The sequence below is a fragment of the Thunnus thynnus genome, chromosome 14 (assembly GCF_963924715.1).
Source record: "Thunnus thynnus chromosome 14, fThuThy2.1, whole genome shotgun sequence".
Classification (NCBI taxonomy): Eukaryota; Metazoa; Chordata; class Actinopteri; order Scombriformes; family Scombridae; genus Thunnus; species Thunnus thynnus.
Genome location: NC_089530.1, coordinates 8,881,995 through 8,905,367, shown reverse-complemented (window position 1 = coordinate 8,905,367; position 23,373 = coordinate 8,881,995). Strand labels below are relative to the sequence as shown.

Below are 23,373 nucleotides of genomic sequence, written 5' to 3'. Positions count from 1 at the left end.
TCTAAGTGTTTATTGGTAAACATGTAATAGGACAGTGCGAGGTGGTGCATTTGACATCATGGTGCTTCAGGAAGACCAAAAGCTGCAGACTCACCCCCATCTCTATACGTCTCTCCAGTTTTAAATTCCTGAGAATCCACATCTCTGAGGATCTCACTTGGACAATTAAAACCTGCTCACTGGATAAAATCTTACTCACCATCACTCACACCCTGCCCTGCCCCCACCTCCCTGTCCCTCTTCCCTGTCATGACACTTTTTTATGGCTCCTTTTGCACCACCGCCGTTCTACCACAGACTATTCTTTACATTGCTCCTCTTAGCAGGACATTGCGCATCCCCCCACCTTAAATACGTGCAACCCCATTTTATTGTTGTTTGCACAATCGTGTTTATTACTTGTGTTAAATTGTTATATTGTTACTAATTTTTGCTCATTCTTATTCTGTGCCATCTTTTTTATTGCTATGCTCCAATGTGCCCCCCACCCCACCCCCACTTCGTGCTCTGGCAATGTCTAATGACAATACAACTGAATTGATTTGAAATGAATTGAATATGTTTTTCAAGCTGTGGTAATAGTAAAGATGTCCCACCTTAAAAACAGGGAGGTGCTGCCCCCTATCAGTAGTGACATGCCCCGCCCCGCCTATCAGCATCTCCAGTCGGTGTGGAGAAGCTGGGAGTCTGGAGGAGCAGCAGGAGCAGGCAGCACAGAGTTCAGCGGCTCCCGCGTCCGTCCGACACTTAGCTAGAGCTGCTCCCCAGCAGGCAGTGGAGGTGATGATGGCGGCGGCTGTAGAGAGAGGAGGCGTCCGGGCCGCTTTCCTGAACCCGAGCAGCGGTGGCGGTGGTGGACCCGCACCGACAACCCTCCCAACCGGAGCGTTAGCCGGGGCTGTGGTCCTGGGCTCGGGCTCCGGCAGCATGCCTGTACCCATGAACCTCTTCGCGACCTGGGAGATAGACCGATCATCCCCGAGCTGCGTTCCGAGGTAACGTTAACAGTGTTGTGTTAGCGTGAATACCACAAACCACAACGTTTACAAATCACCATATCGTTTAATAAATATGACGTTGGACAAACAACGCCCTCGGTGACTGTGAGGCAGGAGAGACGAGCTGCCATACATCTCCAAAACAGTGTCGGACTGGCTAACTAGCGAGCTAACTAGCAAGGTGGCTAATGCTAAAGCTAGCAAATACCACAGCATTTTACTCTGTCCACTGGGTTTAACTAACGTTACTACCTATTTTCTAAGTCAAGAATAAGACGTCTGGTATGCATTAATAGATTAGACTTAGTCTTAAGATTTGTTATTATTTCGTAATAGTTGGTTGCTTGTATTTCTTTTTTATTCCGACCGTTATGATAACTAGCAAGCAAAAGTTCTGCTAACTAGTTTGTCAGTTGGAGGGGTTGCTACTGCTCATCTTTTGCTTTGTTGCTACGCTGTAAGGCTTTGCAGACATTAATAATGTCCTATTATGTCCATGTAGGCCTATGCTAGAACTGATTTACGGAATGCATGCCACCCAATAGCAACATATCTATCTATAAATACAGTGACATGGATGCCGTTCGTCTCATAGGCAGCAGACATCCTTTTCATCATTTTGCAGCACTGTGTCATGAACTATCTGGAGCAAATGGGCAGCTCAGCAACTGGCTGGTGGTTTGAAATCCACATTATTGTCGTGGTTCATGTTGTGTGGGCTGTTCTATGTTTATGTACAGGTGCCCTTGTATGCCTCAGCTTCGGCTAAGTGATCAAATACAGCAATGAAACCACACCAGTAACAAGCAGTCATAGTGTTGACACAGCAGCTGGCACAAGGAGAGAGCAAAGTGTTTTGATTGTCACTTTGTGTATGCTAATGGCCTCGCAGTCATTCGCATTGTCTAGGTGTTATTCCGGTGACACAATTGAATGTCGAGTTACAGCAGGAATGTTCGCTTGTACTCTGCATTAGTATGCATCGCCAGTGAGCAAGGCATTGCTGCCACCTGACCAGAAACCTCTCGGGAGCTGTGGGCACATTAATCAGCTTTGACCTAGATCTGTTCTACTCATTGGGAGAAAAGTGGGCTTGCAAGGGGAGGGTTTCCTCCACAGTCGATGTGTGTGTGTGTGTGTGTGCGTGTGTTTGCCTGCTGTCTCTTTATTGCCTGCATGAGTATACAAGTGTGAACAACATGGATAATATACAGTGATGGTTTCATATATTTATATGAACATTATTCTGTTTCGTCTGTGGCAGCTCAGCCGATTCAAAACCAAGTAAAATGATAATGATTAGTACGATTAAAGCAACAGCATTGCTTTCTAATTCAACACCTCACTGCTTTTGTTTTTATTGTAGTCCTATTTCTGTAAATGTTATTCCATTATTTTTTATTTTAGCTCTTGCAAAGACAGTTAGATTTTGTGATCTTTAGCTTATATCTTCTACTATAAACGCTATAGGATCATCAGTGTTTGTCTGTGATGAAATGCATATAGTTTTAGAGCTCTGTTTTTAGCTACAAGTAGAAGATATACTGTACCAGAACCTACAACTGTTGTTTTCTGGTATAAGACATTAGTGTGCATGCTTCTGATAGCTGTAGCCATTAAGTTTTTAAGGCTGCTGGCCAGCAAAAAAAAGCAGGGAACATGTTGGTGCATTTATATAGTGTGCTATACATGGCACATTGATTTCCCACATCTCTGCCTCTGCACTAGCTGATCTCTCTATACGGGATGACATATAAGGTGCTGTATTAAAGATGAATAAGGGTGAGGATGATAATGGATTATTAATGGGCTGAGGCATAGAGTAAAGGTTTGCCAGTCATTGTTCAGCATAACAGCAGAAGCTGCTAGACACAAGTCTTTGTTGATGTCTGAGATACTTTGTCTATCTGATATGTAATGGAGTAGGAGTTATCTGATGTATGACACAATTGTTTATTTAGCTTTAAAACATGTTATTGTTGTGCCTGTTTGGATTTAGAGTGCTCCCGGCTTTTTGCAGTGTGGTTTTTTTTTGCAGTGTGCCTTCTATGTTTTTAGATCACTTATACTTGACTGGTGTGAAAGGTCTTGCATGGGGCCCAACCCAAGGCCTGTTTTGGGGATTCTGCCTTGGCATTCTTTCAGGGGCTGGGCCATTTTGTCTGCAGCTGTTTGCTCCTCCACTAGCCTTTAGCATATGTGGGTGTCCAGCTAAGTGGCACAGTTTCAAATGAGGGCATGGGACTGTTAGCAATTGACTGTTTTTTATTGTGGCACTCTAAAGCATCACACACAGCTGTTGTTCATTAATAAATACATGACTTTGTATTTTAAAAATTGATCCTCTAAAGCCTTGTAGCCCTACTGAAAGCCATGCTTAGGGGAAAATATTTTATTCACAATGGAAAACATGTTGTCAGCTCTTGTAGGTCCTCTCAGCATGGGACTGCGGTTCCTGACAGCTTTGCTGTTGACACACCTATGGCACTGTGCCACTAAAGGACTTCTTAAAAATTGAATTCTAGCTTTTATTTTTTGGTCTTTCTCTTGTTTACTACTTGACTGTTACACAGGGTCAAGCTAGATTCATAGAAATGTTTGTCATAGCTTGATTTGTATGATGAATCTTTTACTCTTGTCTTATTTGTATTGGTTGCTTGTTGTATTTAAGTACAACTGAAAGCTTGTGCATGTGTGATACAGTATTTGACTGGTTTCTACCTGCCTGACTTGTGTTATGGCAGTTCCATCCTCAGCAGGCCACTTGGAACTGTTGGAAAAGCGTTGTTTTTATTCCAGCACCGTCATGCCTGCCAGTCTGCCACCCTCCAATGTTTCTAATACCATGTGGTATTATGTGGTTGCAGCTTATTTCTTATAAGCTGTTTTTTTCTTTTCTTATGTTAACTGTCCTCCTAAAGTAACACAAAACTGGTGGAAAGGGCAGAGAGAATCTATCTATTCTTCCTTTTCCCCATTTAGCCCTCAACAAATAGCTGACCAGAGCTTTAGTAATGTTGCTGAGTAACCAAAGATAGCTAAGGGATAAAGTGCACAAGAGGACTCCTGAAATTCACTTCAATACTGCTTACAGGATTAATTCAAGGATTGTTTTTTTGCAGGACAAGGCTGGTATGCATTGTTTGTTGGATGCGTGTAAACTATAAATTGCAAGCAGGTGCTCATTGATGGGGTTCAAAACCACTGCACGTGTGTTTTAGTGTGTGTGGTACAATACATCTGAGCTTTATTCAGAACCCAAGGCACCCTTCATATTAGAGGATATAAAACAAATTTAATACCAGTAAGTTTTATTAATCCTCTCTATCCAAGCCATGGTGATGATCTAAATTATGATTTTGACTTGTAACGCCTTGTTTTGACTTTGAAACAAAATACTGCGATATACAAGTGTAGCATGACTTTTGGAATATTTTAGCTTTGGCGCACGTACCTTCAGGAACAGTGGCTGTATTCTAAAAGATGCTTGAAAGATGTTAACATGATTGCATAACAAATAAAAACTCAGCTAAACCAGTCTCTTTTGTCAACAGACCAGAAATAGTGAGAATAAATCATTTTGCAGCACAATTCTAAAGAGAGATCGCTGTATTAGTTGTGGTTTTGCAGCCTGCTAAGGAATCCAAACGGCCTGCCCACATCTATGGCAAGGCAGGCATTTGTTGAAGGAATGATGTGGTATTTGCAGGAATGACACTAATGCAGAGGTCAGGATGGTGCTGTGTTTATCTATTAACAATAAAGAATGTGTAGCAGTACGAGAGGGCTATCTTTTACAACCTGGGGTCATAAGTTGTGACCTTTACCCTCCTCACTGATACGATGGGAGCAAGCTAGCAGTTTGGTCACGTTCGCCATCCAGACTCCTCGGTCTTCATGGTTTCCAGAATTGAAGGGAAGTTGTTATGATAGATATCTGTCACCAGCTTACAAGCTTTCACTATAAAGGCTGACTTATTTTGGTCACTGAATGAAAATGTTTTTAAGATCTGGATATATTTGACTTTGTTTAAGTTTCACTATCTGGGTTCAGAGAGGTGATGATATCTTAAAGGTGTGCCCACAAGCTACAAAACAAGATCTTTCCTCTTTTCCTCTGACGTTTATCTCGGACGAGCAGAGCATCCTTCTTTCTGGCTGTTTGATTCATGTGAGTCCCAAGATGACCTTATTCTCTTTGCGTAGCAGAGCCTTATCTAAATAGTAGATGAGTGTATTTTGCAGGCTCGGGTCAGATGTTCTTCTTCCGCCTCGATTCTGTATGTTGTATCAAATTGATGCGCGCTGCTGTATATGACAGCAAGAGAAGACAAACAAAAACACTGCACTGAAGCGACATTATTGTTCCTTCTTTCTTCTAGGTCAGCGGAGATGAAGCCATCAGCCTTTAGTATTTGCATGTCCCATATGCTGGGATTGCATATAGCCATTTATTTTATCCAGAAGTTTGAATTGTTAGCGTGCAATCTCCAGTATCATCCCTGGCCTTAATCTCTCCGATTTAATGCTCCATTCTCTTTATGTTCATTTTTAAACCTGAGATGAAACCATTAATCGGGATATAAATAAAGAAGGCCTGTCTGTCTAATAATATGAGCTTACTTTACCCTTTCACCCCGTAGACAAGCCCGCCATCTCAAGGCTTGGATATTGTTTCTCATCGCAGGGGAGCTGCAGTAATCTGATTTCATAACAGGAAAAGAAGCTAGTAATCTGATGCTGCACACAGACACTGTCTGGCTAATCCTCTGCTTCCTTTTGGAATCATAAACAAGGCCCCACCAGCCATCTCCAGTGCCTTCAGGGTTGTGACACAGCACTCCATGTCATGTACTTTGGTTCAGCTACACCAACAGTATTGACGAGTGATACAGTATGAACAGGCTCAGAAATGGCAGTTGTACCAAAATGGGTTGCTGCTCGATGCTCTATTAATGTGTTGTTGTGGGGGGGGCATTGTGAAATTCTCTCTGGTCTTACATGATCACACTTTTTTTTATGCAGAGTAGCCTATTGTAAATGGCTTTAGGGATGTAAAAGAATTATAACATTTGTTCTTTATTTTGACATGCTGATTCAAAAATTATATTTTAAATGTTGCTGATAAACGGAACTTCTCCTACATTGAAGAGTCATCCCTTAAGATAAGTGACATTGTATAAACTAGAACATGGGAAGATACCCATATTGCAGATAACTGAAAACGCCCCAGTGTAGATAATTTCACTGAAAGAGATAACAAAGACTTTAATGTGATTTTCTTTTCCCCTGGCAATAACGAGGAGTAGCACTTAGTCATTTTAAGGAGCAAATCTTGGCAATATGAGTTAATAACTGCTGTAGTTTGCTTTTGTTTTGTGGTATTCTGTAGTAAAATCAAATGTAACTCTACTACGTGCTCCACCATGCTGTTCACACACTTTCCCTAACAGTAGACCAATCAGCACCTTCACTCTCCTCTTTTTCATGCTTACTCCCACTGCCTTGAAATGTGTCAAAATTCTCTCGGTTTCCTTCCTTGCCTTCCTGGAGGAGGAGGAATTTCCTTGGGAAACGTTTCACATTCCTTGCAACTAGAGAGCTGCTGGTGCAGTTGAAGCCAGGCTGCTTCGCTCTGCCCTCCGCCCCCTTTTGCGATCTGTTGTTGACTAACAACCTGCTCTCTGGGAGGCGGGGCAGGATTTGTGGAGCTGTGGATTGCCCACTCAGTTGAAAAGTTTTGCTGAACTGTCCCAGAGCTTCACAGGGGAACGGGCATGCACTGAATGATCATGTTGAATTCCTCATAATGGGAAGAAAGCTTTGTTTCCCCCTGCCTGGACCTCAGCATGAGAGAAAGGCCAGATTTTTGTGTGGGTGGATACTGGGGTCTCTGCTAGAGAGGAGATCAAACTTCACGAGCCAACAAGTGAGGCGAGGAAACTGTCCTCTGACACAGGGAGGATCCTGTCAAAATAAGCACATAGGGGACAATGTCTCTCAACTCGTATTTTCTCTCTTGTTCTTGCTCTACTTATTTCCCACCTCTCCCATTCAGGCATTTCCTGAGCTGCATGTGCCAGCAGCAACACAGAGACCATTTCAGACAAAAACACTGTGGCGTGGATGAATGAGAGCACATGACAGACCATTTAAAAACATGAAGCATTGTCATAGTGGCACTCAGAGATCCTCTGCTGCAGTCTAGCAGTCTACTATGGTAAACAAACACATAGGGGAATGTGGAATGGAAAAAAATAATATTGTAATAAATCTTTTATTTACGATGTTGTTCAAAATTAGATGGTAAAAAGTGACATTCATTTATCATCACTCCACTGAATCAAATGTTTTGTTGTGACACAAGCCCTTAATTAAAAATTGTGCCCATGTTAGTCAATTTCAAGTTTGTACAATTGACCTGGACATGAGAATTGTTTGGGACGAAATCCATTTGACATTTTTTCCTCAATGTAGAAATGATAAGACAATAAAGCAGAATTATATCCCAGGCTTACACATAGGCCGCCCCTCTTAACTCATTTATGTGCTGATAAACGGAAATGGAAACGTTGCTCTCATCTTGGCTGAATAATAAAAAATAAACATTTTTGCCTCTGCTGTCTAGTTGAGCACATAACAGTCCTTAGAGTTTCAGCTCTCAAATAGCATTGAGCTTGATGCCCTGCCCACTTGTCTAATCACAGATTAAGGAGTCTGAACAGTCTGTAGTCCTCTTTCTGTTTATATGCCCACACTACTATTGTGCAATTCTTCCTGTCTTCTGTGCAAAAAAAAAAAAACTGCAAGGGATGGTCTCAGGGACAGGAATTACATCCAGTCCTACACTGTTATGAAATTCAATGGATATGTTCATTGGAAAAACACATTTAGTCTGTGACTAAGCTTAATGTTTATCCAGCCAGCTAACCTATAACCTCTACAAAAAAGACTGGAGTTAATTTTACAGCTTCAAAAGTGTTACATACAGAAACACTGCACAAGCCACAGCTTAGAAAGGTTCAGCACATTAGTCATCTGGACATATTAAACAGGACTGGACACATATAAAAACAGAATAATCACATGCAGCAGTTATTTTATCAGCACTGATAGATACTCGTTGCATATGGGGGAGACTGACAAAAAGCATCACTTGTTTTTTAAAGTAACCCTCCCTCTGGTAGGGTGAGCATTTTTTTTTATTATTTAGGAAATAAAGCTGAATCATAGTTGCTGATGCTGACAATTGGATATTTATTGATTGCACAATACAGTTCAAATTGGCCCCTTATTTTTTCCTTCCGGAAGTCTTGTCTACATTGCAGAAAATATTTTTGAGTCAGAGTACAGTTGAGGAAGGCCTCTTTGTCAGGCGCAGTCTAGCTAGCATCATTAGCACTGATAGCAAACAACCTCGCTCTGTATTGCTTTCTAAAGCAACATTTTCTTACCGTGATTAATTGCCACCCCATTTTATGTGCAGTTCTTTTTTGTGTGTGAATAAAACTGAACTGTGAAGCATCAGTAGAAACATGGCTGCTCTGAGGCTGCTCATTTATCTCCTCACAAGGTAAATGAGCCCTTAAAATCTTTACAATAAAAATGCCTTTTTTAAAAATCTTTTTCTATTAGATTCTAGAAACCTTGCAAATTGTATCTCCTCAGTTCTATTCATATTAGAGCCGTCCTAGTTTTGTCCTATGTGCCAAAGTTGGTAGATTGTAAAAGTGCATTACACAGAGTAAGGAGTTAGAGATTTATTTCATTGAAACAGGACTGGGTCTGTTTTGGCTTGCCAGGAGCTACAGATGTTCAGATGTGTAAAAGCTCCCAAGCGTCAATGCAGAGGTCTGGCAGTCTTTCCTCACCATCCTTTTCCTTGCATTTTCATCTTTACACAATCCACGCCATTCATCAAGACTTTTTTTTTCAAGATGAATCATCTTTAGTGATTTTTTTTTTATTTTTTTGAAAAAGGCTTACATAAGCTCTACAAGCTATAAATACTGGATTCAGACATACTCTGTATACTTTTATTTATTCATGCTGTTTTGCAATTCCAAATATGTCTTAGTCGGTAGGACTGCACAATAATGAATTCAATGGAAATCACAGTTATTCTCCTCAGGATTGAGCAAAAGTATGACTATGTGCCATTATTAATATTCCATCTCTGGCAACAGTCATTGTATTTCAATTTTTAAATTGGCAGGAAACTGCCATCACCATAACAGTGTATCTAGCCTTCATAACCTTATAAATTAATTGTCAATATTTGCTTTCTTCTGTCAAGGTGTTTGGGTTTTGTTGGTCAACAGGCTACACAAAGAGATTGTTTTAAACAAGGCTTTTCTCTTTAGCTTTTGATCCTACCAGTCAACCCCAGGCAAAGGAACGTTCCTGTCAGGCAGATCATCCAACTTAATAGGATTTTAAAGCTCAGTCATAACCTTGTCAGAGGTTGTGAGTCTCACAGGAATTACCTGTATCTACAGAACTGCTTACTAGACTCATAATGTAGTCAGTAGATGCAGCAGGAATGAACTTGAAGACCCATTCTTATTAAGGATGTACTGCAGGTTAGTAGGTTAGGTTTGGGTAATCTCATCATTTTCTGCATGCTAGGAAGATATCATCCGTCATGTTATGATGTACTGCAGCTGATCTGGTCAAGGTGTCTTACTTTGGTTCTGATTTTGAGTGTAAACACGCTATGTCTGGTCTGGTCTCGTCTTGCGTGGCTACTACAAACATGGGTCTGCTGAACTCATCACTTTGTGGTCAGAGTTGAACAAAAGGGCTGTTTAGCACTGCAAAATGGCACAAAGGATGACAGCCATGTGCTGAGATCCTGGAAATGATTGTCAGATCATTGAGGTGTGAATGCAGCATGGGGGGGGGGGTTATTTCATCGGTATTAAAGAGACTGCAGAGTTGAGAAGGAAGCAAAAAAAGAGTGTGAAGGACCTCAGCTGGAACATGTGCATCTGGAAGCATTTGTTGGATTTTGAATACAGTGTGCTGTGTTAGCTGACTCTCACAAATCGTGTCACAGGTTTGTGTTCTTGTGTTTCTCTTAAATACGAGACTACTTAATTAATTTGACATGGTGTCAGTAGAGCTGCGAAGCATTGGCCTTGATGATAAAATAAGGGGACAGGTTCACCCCATCCTTGTGTTGCATCTTGTCACTGAACAGCAAGCCTAGCATTTTTTTTTTGTGCCTGAATTTAAATGAAAGATTTTTTTCGCTCTGCCCCAATTCTCTCAATAAAAAATATATACAGCTCGCTAGCATACCCTTCATTATCAAAGAGAAGTCTTTGAAGGACTCTACCAAGCCACCCACACAAGAGTTTACTGGTAGTCAAACCTCTGATTCACACACAGATATAAATCTTTTTTTTTCAAACAGGCGTTTGTGGGAAAGCACAGGCTCGAATCACCAAACGGAAATAAAACCTGGCCCTGAGCACTAATGCACCAGCCCCGTGTAGTATTACATAAAATGTGCTGGTAATCCCGACAACAGTCAGAGTCTACACAGCTCTGGGGAACCTCATGACCACAGAGTTCACAAAGACCATATTACAGAGTATTATGATATGATGATACGAGTGCAGCTATCACGCCTCTCTTCTTTCCCATTCTCGGAAATAACCGGTTTATCTGCTCCCCAATCATCCAATCATTTTTTTCTTTTCATAACATGTCCCTCAGGGTGCTTTCATACCTGAATGATGACACCTGTCCTGCCTCGCTGTTGCAATGAATCGCTCTGTTGCTACTCATGCCTCTGCACCAGCTGGACCAAGAAAGCTAAAAATCCATCCCAGCAGTGACTAAACACAATTTTGCATGTGAGATATTAAAAAAAAATAGCCAGTATATGGCTGCATCTTTAATTAACAGAGGCAGACAGAATACCATATTCAGGAAATGTATGCATTTCTTCAAAGTCATGAAAAAAATTATTTAACCTTTTGTCCAACATTTTTTTACAGTTTACTGCACTTAATTCACAGGGCTCATGACAGGCTGTAGGATAGCAACTAACTGCCTATTTTCATTATTGTTTCATATTTGGATTATTCAATTAAACTATTGTTCAATTTGTAAATAAAACTGTAAAAAAAAAATAATAATAATAATAATGGAAAAGTGCCCGTCATGTGTTTGAATTTGTGCGTGGAGTTATCTTGTTCCCTGTGTGTATGTGTGGGTTTCCTCCAGGTGCTCAGGTTTCCTCCTACAATCCAAAGACATGCAGAATTATTGTATGAGGTTGTACAAAAAATATGATTGTTTGGAACACACTAAGCATACAGATGGAGAGCGGAGGCATGTTAGAACTTTGAATGATAAATACCCTCCCACCTAGTGGATTATGCCGTAGGACTAGTTTGAGATGGTTTTGAGTTGTTTTGGCTTTTTAATTCCATAAAAACTAGTCAATCAAGTAATCAATTGTTACTGATATGAATTCAATACGACCGCAGCCTTTCTCCTTCACGCAGGAGAAAACTTTTTACAGCCACCTTTCAAGCCTACAGAGGTTTAGTGTCTGATGCTCAAAAGCATTAATCCTATATCTACATAACATTTAGTTTAATCACATGACTTCTGGTCAGGCTCAGGCTGCCATCGTAGCACAAAATATTTTGTATTGTGCTTTATTAATGAGTGCCCACCATCTGTTGTTTTGCATTATGAGAATTAATGTCTGATGTGTAATGCTCATTGTTACAACTGAGGAAGATTAAATGATATATTTGTGATTTCTGTCTCTGCTGACCTCTGACATTCAGCAATATGTTGACATTAAAAGGCCAAAATAGGCATACAACACGGCCCCTCTTCAAACTCATGACTGTGGTTTTATAAACCTCTTTGGCACATCACAAACCATCTTATGAAAGCTATTTTTTCACTAATGTGTTTGGTTTCAGTTTTATTTTGCTGCTTTTAACCTTTGAGTTCCTCTTTTCCATTGTGGCTGCTAGTTTGAGGTTTGATATGAACTAAGCAGCCACATAAATCAGACGTTGCCAAATTAATAGCTTCCTCTTGTTCTCTTTGTGCGCCCTGGTCACAGCCTCTTCCCCCTCATTCACTGTGGCCTTGAGAAGATTTCATTTAGAGAATTAAAGCTCAACCAGCATATGGCCATCTGGCACACATAACCAGATATTTGGGGGCTAAAATGGCTTTTGCATGCAAGCCTAAGTGCAGACTAAGCTCTTATGGCACATGCTACAGTGTGAACTTGTTAAAATCGATCCTTCCAGATTAAATCTTCAATGCTTATAATGTAGATTGGTTTCAAAGAATTAATCTAGCTGCTTTCAAATACCTTTTTTCTTCCCTCTTGGCCATACTGATTTGCTTTTCCCTTCTTGGGAAAATGTAAAATGGCTAAATTTACGTGGGCGGTGTGGAAATGGATTTAGGGCTTTGTTTTGTGCATTTTCTCTTTGCAATTTGATTGAAAAGCTATGAATAAAATATAAAAAATAAAGAGAGGAAACTTACATGTATTACAGCCTGAGCAAATCTCACCAGCTCCATAGGCTAGCCCTCACTGTGAATAGATTTTCTCCTGTTTTTCTTGTAGGAGAATGAAATATTCAGAGGAAGTAGCTTTTAGACGAGCGCACCCTTTATTTTGGCTAAATTATGCAACTAGACATGAACAAATAATAGTGTTATGAAAGAACAAAGTGCTATGGCGTTCCTCAGCAAGGGCCTTGACTGAGGAGAAAGGGCTTTTTGTCAGTCTCCCCCATATAAGCCGGTGCCATACATAGCTTCCATAAGAATTTCATGCAGAGCATTATGTTCAAGCATGCTTTATTAAAGGAATGTGACTGCATTCATATCTCGAGCAGAGACTACGAGCAATAGTGCACTGAAAGAACTAAAAGCATGACTTGAGGTCCTCTTTTTTTTTTTTTTTTTTCCCCTAGCGTGGTAACCCCCAGCACATACCAAACATAGACAGTCTCTTTTCATTCATCCCTCTGTTACATCACTCGTTCTCCATCCTCCACTTCCCCCTGCTTTGTGCCTCTGACAATTGCTGTGCAGTGATCCGAGGGCAGGGAACTGGCAAAACATCAACTAGAATGCTGAGCAGGGCAAAAGAATCACAAAAGTGTGTTTTTGTTTAGGCAGCATATCGTTCAATTCAGAGAATTCATCGGCTTTTCTTTCTTGATGCCACGCATGATCTTTTGTAGTTTATGAGGAGCTATGTCCATATTTATGTGACAGCTTGATAACCGTAAGTTTTTTGCAGTCTAGCCTAACAAATAACTGCAAAGTAGTTACAATGGAACTTCTCCCGATGCTTCAATCTGTCCACTGGATCAAATTAGAACATAAAACGTGTAGAGACAACCCAATGACACTCACTTTGTATCGGCTAGCTGCCATATCTTAATGTAGGGCTTTTTTCATACTTTGAAATGTTGCCATGAGCAGACAAGCTTTTGTGTCTTTGTAGTCTCTTAAACTTAAGGGTGTTCCTGTCACCAAGTTATTTGAGATGCTGCTATCACCAAAGTGCTCCAGAAATAGCATCATAGTAGCCACGTGTACTCTTTCACACCAGCACATCTTGGACTAATGGCTTTGCAGGATGTTGATGTAGAGAGGATTTGTGCTGTTTGTTGACACCAGTCCAGACAATAAACACTCTTAAGTGATGCTGTGATGTCCATGTGATGGATTAATGGAGCTTTTTGAAAAAAAGTCTTGCTCAAAGTTTTTTTGTGGTCAGTTTAACTGTTGAGGTCAATTAGGAATTTGCATAGTGGAAACATGAGATATTTACAGCTATTAAAGGTTTCCTTCTTATAATATGAAGAAAGGTCTGTATGTGGATTGCCTCTTTCTTTCTGGCTTTGTCATGACTTTTCAAAAACAAGGAACATGTTCTCACCTTCAGGGAAGGTGATAATGATAATTCCCTCATATGCTTGTTGTCACATCTTCTGAAATCTGAGTCTAAGGAACTTGGGAGTTGATTTTTAGATTCAGGATTTACATTTTTCAAATACCTTTTGATGTCAGTCTAATAAAAACTATGTCTGCTTCGACATATGCTGTCTCCAGTCCAGATAGACATATCGTTTTACCAAAGAGCCAAACTCAAAGCAATGACTGACTGAAGCTTGGTGTCGGGCCAGAAGTTCTCTTTGAGACCTGACTCCAGAGAAACCTGTGTGAGGGCCCCGTGTATGTTAAAGAAAGCCAGCCTTACACAGGGGAGGGTGAGGTCAGAAAGGGGCTGACAAAAAGGAATTTTTCACTGTGTAGAATGTGTGTCCCTGGGCTCTGCTCCCTGACTTCCTCTCGGCCGTCCACCTTTAATCCACCTCCAGCGATTGATTTGGTTTCCTCTGATGTTGCAATGTCGTATCAATACCGGTGGGCCAAGTTTTTCACTGAAAGAGGGAGAGGTTGGATCGAAACACAGCAGCATGATTTTCTTTTGATTCAGTTGACCTGTGTGTATGACGTGTAGGTGATTTGGAGCCGTTGCACCCTTGTGTCACTCGTTGGTCTCTACTGGTGTTTCAGCAAATCTAAAAAGCTTCATGTGACGATATGTTCAAATTGTAAATCACTGGAAAGCTTTGTTACTTTTCCATCTGAAGTCTTTTTGTTATTGCAGCAGGAAAAAAAGTGGATGAAGCGGCAAAGATAAGATAATGCCCCATGCCATATAACCCACAATCACAGGCCTCTTATCTAAAACCAAATATTTGACCACGGCTGTTTGAGTGTACTGCCTGATAAGTTGTTTTGTTTGTCCTGCACAGATAAACGTGAAAGGATTCAAGCGTAGCCACACACTGACCATCCTTCAAAATACAGTGACTTCATCGGGTAGCCCTCACTTCCTCCTCCAGCAAATAACAGCTACTAATGGTGATATTTTAAGGTTTAAACCAATATTTATTACTGCAGAAGTCAACTGATGTAGCGTGAAGAGATGCAGCATTATGTGCCAATGCAAGTGCTTTATTGCTCAGTTTTTAAACCTCTTGTTATAAAACAATAAAACATTTTATAACCAAAAGTAATAAATGATAATCTTTCAAAATGATTGATTTCATCCCTACAATAATCCTCATATATTTTCATTTAGTCACTGTTCCCCCTCCTGTCTTCTGGTAGACTCCAACAAATGTAAGGGGAAGCGATGATTCAGCTTCTGTTAAATAGTGTCACAGTGTTTAATGGAGGACTAGTCGCACTGATTGCTCTCATTTAAACTGTGTCTAAAAAGGACTGAATTCAAATCCCGGTGAGTTTATTCTAATTTCGACATTAGAGCTCTGCTAATTTATCAGCCTGCCTGTTTATTGTCCCAAGTTCAGCCAGTAATAAAAATCAAAGATTGGGGGTTTTTTTGGTCATGGCTTTTTGCCATGCAGTGTACAATAGCTACAGCTTAGGAGCTGTTCATGTCTGTCAGTTCAACTACAGAGCTTTCAATGCAGATTTAAGGTCTTTTCTCTGTAGATGAGCTTACCTGTCTGAGCCATTTACCCCACTTAATATAAAATGAAGCATTATAATTTTCCACCTACATTTTCTTGATTTCCTTAGCAATATTGGAATGTCACTGAGTGCAGTCAGTTTAATCTAAAAGAGGGAAATGGCCTTGTAATCTAATGGCCTTTCTTTACTTTAGAGGCAGAAAAGGTCAACAGTTAGTGACGGTACAATGGGTGACTTGGATGCACTAATGGGCTTAGATGGAGCAGCACTACTCATGCCGCTGTGAGTGATACCATATAGGCTAAACCTATTAGCTGTAGAGTGCTAAGGCACCTACTGGGCACCGTCCGTCAGAGCGGTCAGTAAATGTTAATTTTACGCCACTGTCAGTCATCAGTATGTCACTATCTCCATGTCTGTCCATGTCAGTGATGGCAGATATCATCTAGAGACAAACATGCATGTTTACTCTAATTACAACTGCAACTAACAATTATTTTCTTCATTAATTGATCAGTTGTTTGGTCTACAAAATGTCAGAAAATGGTGAAAACTGTTTGATCACTGTTTCCCAAAGCCCAAGGTGATGATGTCTTGTTTTGTCCTGACCAATAGTCCACAACCCAAAGATATTCAGTTTACTGTCATAGAGGACAAAAAAAAAGAATATTTTCACATTTGAAAAGCTGGAACCAGAGAATTTGGACTTTTTTTCTTAAAAAAAATACTCAAAACAATTAATAGGTTATCAAAATAGTTGTCCATTAATTTCATAATAGGCAACTAATCGATTAATCGACTAATCGTTGCAGTTCTAGTTAGGATATGACTCTGGTTCCTGCATGTTCTGTGAGTCGGCCTGTTCTCTGCCAGTGACAAAATATTAATGCATGAAAACATTAAATTCAGACTGGCTTTACAAACTGAGAAGATTAAAAACTTGGATGTTTTTTTTGATATAGTGACTGTAGCTGAAACAAATTCAGTTGGATACCACAGTCCTTTAATAAATCCTGCCCTCATGAAGGTTAGATAATTCAGCTTTTATTAAAGCTGTTTTAGAGGGATGTTGATTCAACATGATTTATGGTCATTTTTGAGGCAATAGTTTGTGGTGCTGCCTTCCACTTTCATCGACATATCCTGAGTATGACCAAAAACCAGCAAAAGACTCATAACCAGGATACTAGCGTGCATGAAAGGATCAATAAACTCAGTCTATAACTATGATGACCCAATCAGAAGAGCTTGGCAGGCGATGTGTTGGCTTAACCGGTGCAGGCACTGAAACTGAACGAGGGATATCCCCCACGGGCTCTTATCAGCTGGGAACCAGACAGAAAATGTATCACTTATCTTTGCTTTCCACTGCCAGTTCACAGAAATATTGAACTGGAGACTGCTATATAGACTCCCCACCCACCCGGTCTTCTCCATGCATTGATAACACTATTTTGTTTTGGTCCTGTTTGGCACAGTGAGGCATGCTGTGATCCCACCCCAGGCTCTCTCTAGGAATGTGGGATTGACATGCCAAAATAGAGGATTAATGCATCTTTTGAGGGGCTTCTGCAAGCCCCTATTTTGATCTTGAGTGTGTGCTAGTGTCTGTTGACTGGAGGGGAGACCAGATATAACTCCCCCCTCCCTCCCATCCCATACTCTTGTAATCACAAAGTATATCCCTGCTGACAGTCCTCTCTAAAAGTGTCTGAATTATCCTTGACCCAGTGAAGTATGCTTCCACCAGCTATTTTAGCACAATGATTAGTGATTTTATGCAACACCTGGTCTGTCACTGCAGTTACTGTTTGGGTGGCAAAGTGAACTGGGTCTGGGTAGGAGCACAGGGGACAAACTGGCACCAGGCCAGAACAGATGGCCACGAGTTTCACTTACAACACAACACAGTGGCTGGCAGGAGTGGAGATAACACCTCTGTCTAATAATAAAAAATCTCTGGTTCCCTAGGTGACCCCTTCAGCGCCTGCAGCCTTTTTAATTACATGTGAATCCCAGTCTATTGAGAGAGAGAGAGAGAGAGAGAGAGAGAGAGAGAGAGAGAGAGCAAGAGAGAGAGAGAGAGAGCAAGAGAGAGAGAGAGAGAGCTGTGACGGGATAAAGATGTTGTTAAACCATCAGTCCTGCTTTCCATCTACCCCCCCTCCCCCCAGACAGAGGGCTGGGGCTGCCTGGTGACTCATCCTCACCATAAAGCAAGTTGGATCCAGGCACTACCTACAAGATTTAACATTTAATTACTCCAGCTTCATTAGATTTGCATTCGTTATCCTACAGTAACACACACGCGGTAACTTAAATAATCGTGCAGCCAAGTGGATCGACGATTCACGCCCCAAATGCTTCCAGTAAAATATCGTAGAAATATGTCGTCACCTATTTGGGCCAGAGGGAGATTCTACACGGAAACAGCAAGTTCCTGGCCTATTCCTGTTGATGAAATTTTTATATTGTCGTCATTAAAGATATATTCTATCTGAATGTTGGCTGCATGGATAAACCTCTCTTGGGATCTAATGACCTTAAGCCATCTCCTTTCCCTTCCCCTCTGTCTGTAGTGTTAGTTATGTGTGTTATTAATAAAAACTATGAAGAAATATATTTATCTAAACCTTTTTTATTACCATGATGAAATTAGCACTGATGGGATAAATAGCAAACAAAAAACTGTGACTACATCTAGTGACTACATCTTCATAATATCATTAATATCATCATCATTATTGTTCAAGAAAGAGACGACAGAAAAACGCATTGAGATGTATAAAGGTCAAACTATTGACAGTTCCTTGAGAAATAACTATTTTTGGAAACAACCATGTTTATCCATGAATCCAAATAAGCCAAGTAAGAAAAATCAAAAATCAATATTTTTTTTGGGCCTCTTTCCCCTTGGCTACTGCTGCCTGAATGTCTGCACTGATTAACATCATGTCTGAGTTGGAATTTTATTACTTGATTATTTGTTTGACCCTGGCTGGTTTGTGTTGTTGTGAGCTGCTCGTCGTCTCCTGTTAAAGCTGAGTCAAAAATATAGGAAACAGCGATTTAGGCTGAAATAGCAGATTTGAAGTTCTGTAGGGAATATGTATTTCAAGCATTTTGAATCTCCAAAAGCAAAACTCATAATCAACTTTATTTTTCGGGTATATTGACACACAATAAATTTGACTCTGGTAGACAGTAGTTCTCAAGATACAAACATAGACATACAGCTAAACAAGCAGACAAACATATGGCAGTGTGTTTAATCTCTTCAAGGTGTGTTCAGAAAACAGGAAGAAAAGATTTTTGATTAAAATGAAAATGTTACAGATTTTTAAAACTGAAATTTAAATGAACATTTCCTAATTTTAACTTTGAAAAATACAGTACAGAGAGAAAAGTGATGAGACACCACACTTTTGTCTTGTTTACACTCCACATTAGTCTGCTCTAAAGAGACCAGCCCTTTGTTATCGTCGGCTTGCACTACAGTTTTCTTTGTGTTGGAACTTGATGAGTCTTTGTGAATCATACTCGCCTAGAAGGGAGTGCCCGAGTGAAGTCAGCAAATGTTGCCGAGTGGCCCTCAAGGAAAGTGGGTGACTGTATAGCTGCTTGTTTGCTTTGTCTTTGTTCCTCCCCTTTGAATGTGGCTCAGACTGATCACAATTTAATGCAACGGGACTGATGGGAAAAGTGGGTCAGTAGGAAGTGCAGCAAAGTTGGCTTGGGAGTTGTCGACTTCTTGCAGAGGGTCTGGCTGTACAGGCGCTGTTTTGGGTGGGAGTTGGCGCAGGTTAAGGGAAGGGAGGTTTTTAAAGGTCACAAATTGTTGTAGACCTGTGAAAGAGGTGTGGCATTAAGCATGTGTCTGCTTTTACCCTTCTTGTATTCCTCAGTGACCCTGTGTTGTATAAGACAGGCTTGACCTGAGAGGTGTCTACTGAGACCCTCTGACCTACATTTGCTTTTCTCATTAAATACAATATATATTTCTTTGATACCTTACCAAGTCTGGATATTAGCATGACAGCTCTCTCTAGAATTAAATTCTCAACATGCCTGTCAAAAATAGAGTAGTATGTGAGTATACGGTTCTGACCTGTTTTATTCAGTAATAAACAGATGGCAGTGAGTCACATCAGCAACAGTACTTCACTACGCCACTTTCCATAAAGCTGACAATATGAATCCTGATTAAGTATCACTTTGGTGCATCATCCATTCACAAAAAATCATAGATTTTTCTTTGATGACAAGGGACACAATACTTCATGACTGTATAGCTGAGTAGAAAAGGGTTTGATTATTCAGTTGTGTTCTCTGTCACTCACTGATGATTCTTGGATGTGCTCCATTATTTTTGTCAAACCTGCAGACTAGGGATGTCAGCTTTTGTAAATATTGCTTACGACACACCGACACCCATTAACCGCTAACTAACTGGAAAATAATTTTTAACAAAAGTTGTGACGTAGCTTTCGTTTGTGAGAGCTGTCCAGCAGTAAGTGGTCAGAGCTAGCTTGTCTGCCCTGGCTAGCTTGACTTGTAGCTCATCCTTCTTCTCCTCAAAGTGTTTTTCAATGCGTTTAATCACAGTAGCTCTCAATGGCATAACGTTCTCAGACTCGAGATACCAAACTAGCTCTTTCAATCCCTCGCCCTCTACCACGCTGATTGGCAGCATATCTCTCTCAATCATTGGGCACACCAATTGGGTGATGGCTTCAGACCGGCACACATCACACTTTCTCCCCGTGGCTACCAGCGACGTGATCTTTAGCTGCAACTGCGAGCCATCCTCGGACATGGCAGCTTGGTGCTTGTTCTTAATGCGGTACAACATAGTGCTAGTGCTGTGTTGGCCTGAATATAAGGCGACCCTGATTTTATACGAAGACCCCCCCTTTTCCAACAACGGTTTTTGGAAAAATAACATTACTTTTTGAGTATAACCTACATCATAGTACAGTTATATACTGACACACTCTTCTATCAGGCTTTTGGAAGCGGTCAAAAGTTATTTTCTCTGGCAGTTTGCATTTATAAGACTGCCTGTTTGTCTTTTCGAGCTCCTTATCATCTGTCTCAGTGGTATTTGGCAGCTTGACATATTCTGTTTCTGCAGTAGAGACACTTTGGACATCAACATGAATTTATTACCTCCGTGGCTGAAAAACATGTTACGTGAGCCTTCAGAAACTCCTCCAGTTTAAAGTGGACTAACGAAACACTCTAACACACTCATTATAAACAGACTTTAAGACACTCACTAGCCTAGCAACATTAAGACTACAAACAACCCATAATGCAACACTCCATGTAGTAGTTGGCACACTAGTACATCATCCATTCAAAAATAATATCTGATGTTGTGAACATGTCATTATCTAGTCGTTAGCAGTGTGTGTATGCAAAATAACCTATAGACCGACATGCGTAACCGCTCAAAAATATTCTTGGTGGTTAACGGATTAACAGTTAACCGTTGACATCCCTACTGCAGACCAAAGGAAGAATAAAGACATGAGTAGAAGACACATGTGGCAGCAGTGAGTGCTGCTTTGTTGACTATGCTTTTCATCCCCAGATGCTACAGCATGTCATGAACGTGTGCTCATATTGTGTTAGTCATGTCACTAATCTGTTTCTTTTTCCCTCTCCTTCTCTCTTGCACAGGCTCTGCAGCCTCACACTGAAAAAGCTGGTTGTCCTAAAAGAACTGGATAAAGAACTGAACTCCCTGTCTATAGCTGTCAAAATACAGGTGGGTGGATTAATCTTTCATGTGCAATGGGAGAAACAAGCTCAATTGCATCACATCTAAGAGCAGCATGTCACAGTTTGGAGTGTGTGGCTCAATGTTTCTCAATTGTTTACTGTGACTGTACCCTGTTGAACATAATCACAAAGCCTAGACGATGATAAGACCTGCTACTAATCCGTCTGATTGATTAAAACCCCTCCTTAGCTGCACAGGAAGCTCTGCTGAGTCACATCCACTCAGGTGCTTTAAATGGCAGACTAGTATTACTACTCTAAGCAGGTGCATTAGCATCTTAAGACGGATTTTGCATCTTACGTTGATTCCTAATGCATTTTTTTGTACTATGGGTGAGCAGTCGTAACATGAGTTACCTTATTTTAGGTTGTCATTCAAAGTTAATCTTCCATGGTTTGTTTGTGATTTAAATGCCAAAAGCACCTCATCTTTGGTGTAAATGCATAACAAAAGACTAAAATATAAAAAAAAAAACAATCACATTTTTCCTTTAAGTTATCACATTTTAAAATATCTTCATACTGACATTTGAAGTCTTCCTAATACTGCAGACTCTTGCTATTAATAGCTAGTTAATTAATAATAACAACCAGCAGTTGGCTGAGTAAATGGACTTGAAACACAAGGACATAGTGTGTGTTTAAGTGTGTGAACATCTGAACTGGCGTGTGTTTGTGTGAACAACCCAGTTAATTTTACAGGGACTGTAGCTTTGCTGCTCACTAAACAAGCTTACATTCTTATGTTCTGTTGCGCTTGACTGATCATAATCCAAACTTGCAGCAAAAGTGCTACAACTTATTCCCTCTATGCTGCAGAGTAGTGCTACAGTAACTGTGGAAATGACTTGAGGTTAGCTGGGTTTCTTCCTTGACTTCTTTGTAGTGTCAAGTTCGCCTTAATGTTCAACAATAAGCCCATCCTTTTACATGGAATCTTAAGTATTCCTAAAACAGAGAGAGAACTTTTTTGAGTGGAAGGATAAAGTTTCTCCCCCTCAGAATAATGTTTTGTTTGACTGACATATTGTTGGCAGAGTGGATTTGTGTGTATGTACTTGAGATGGAGAGAGAACAGGAAACAAATACAAAAAATACTTATTAGTGAGATAACAACATTGTGTAATTAGTATTACACAATATTACTACTATAATTTTTAGATAACATCATGGAAACTGGCATATTGTGACACCCCTACTGTCTATGTGAAGATAAAGTAGTATATTACTGCACCCCAGCTGCTTAGATCATAGACTAGACTGAGCTGTAGTAGCTGTTGAAATGCTGCCCTTAGTCTGCAGGCAGATTTCACTGTCTCAAAACACAGACTCAGCAGTAAGCCTCGTAGCAGTTGTAAAGATGATATAGATGGAGAACTAAGACCAGCGATTACAGACACACATACGAACACAGTACCCTGAGGTGGTCATGTAGAAATAACTTCAAGGAAAAAGTCATTCAAACTTTCTTCTCTGCAGTTGCCCAGAAAATCCAAGCAGTAGAGAATTTAAGAAAACTCAGCTCAGAGCGAGAAGAACTTGTACCGGAGAGATTCAGCGCTACATTAACAGAAGTCTGAGCAAAGCTTTTACATCGTCCACATAATATGATTTACATGTACCAGTAAGAATCTAGTGTGTGGACTTCATCCTGCACTGTATATTGCAGATGCTTTAATGAAATTCATCTCAGCCTCTTTATCTGCCACACAAATCCTGGGCTTTTCTCTAAGAACCTGCCTCTAAGAAGGAATATGTCAGCTGTGCCATGTCTCACGCTGTGTGCTTTCCCAGCATGCATGATTTATTTAAGGGCAGAGTTAATATTTATACCAACAGTGGATACGACCATTCCTACCATTATCCTAACACTAGTAGATTATAATATGCATGAGTGTTGTTTAAAGAGTAAAAGATTAAATGACAAGAGCAATTATCACCATAGCTGGAATGTGTTGTTAGGTTGAAAAGCCAACAGGTTAGAAAGGAAGCATCTTAATTTATCAAAAGGGTTAATGAGTAGATGAGATAGGCAGACAGAAGAATAAAAACTTATTCGGAGAGACAGTTTTTA

The 23,373-nt window shown here is 40.3% G+C and overlaps 1 protein-coding gene across 2 annotated transcripts in view; it reads left to right on the top strand.

Moving 5' to 3' along the window:
* The first annotated feature begins 664 nt into the window (after nucleotides 1–664).
* Nucleotides 665–23,373, top strand: part of zmp:0000000755 (phosphofurin acidic cluster sorting protein 2) — a 48,333-nt gene continuing 25,624 nt past the window's right edge. For both annotated transcript variants that reach the window (XM_067609645.1, XM_067609644.1), the window contains exons 1-2: nucleotides 665–995; nucleotides 21,198–21,285. In XM_067609645.1, the coding sequence (XP_067465746.1) occupies nucleotides 784–995; nucleotides 21,198–21,285 (300 nt within the window). In that variant the 5' untranslated portion in view covers nucleotides 665–783. The remainder of the gene's footprint in view (nucleotides 996–21,197; nucleotides 21,286–23,373) is intronic.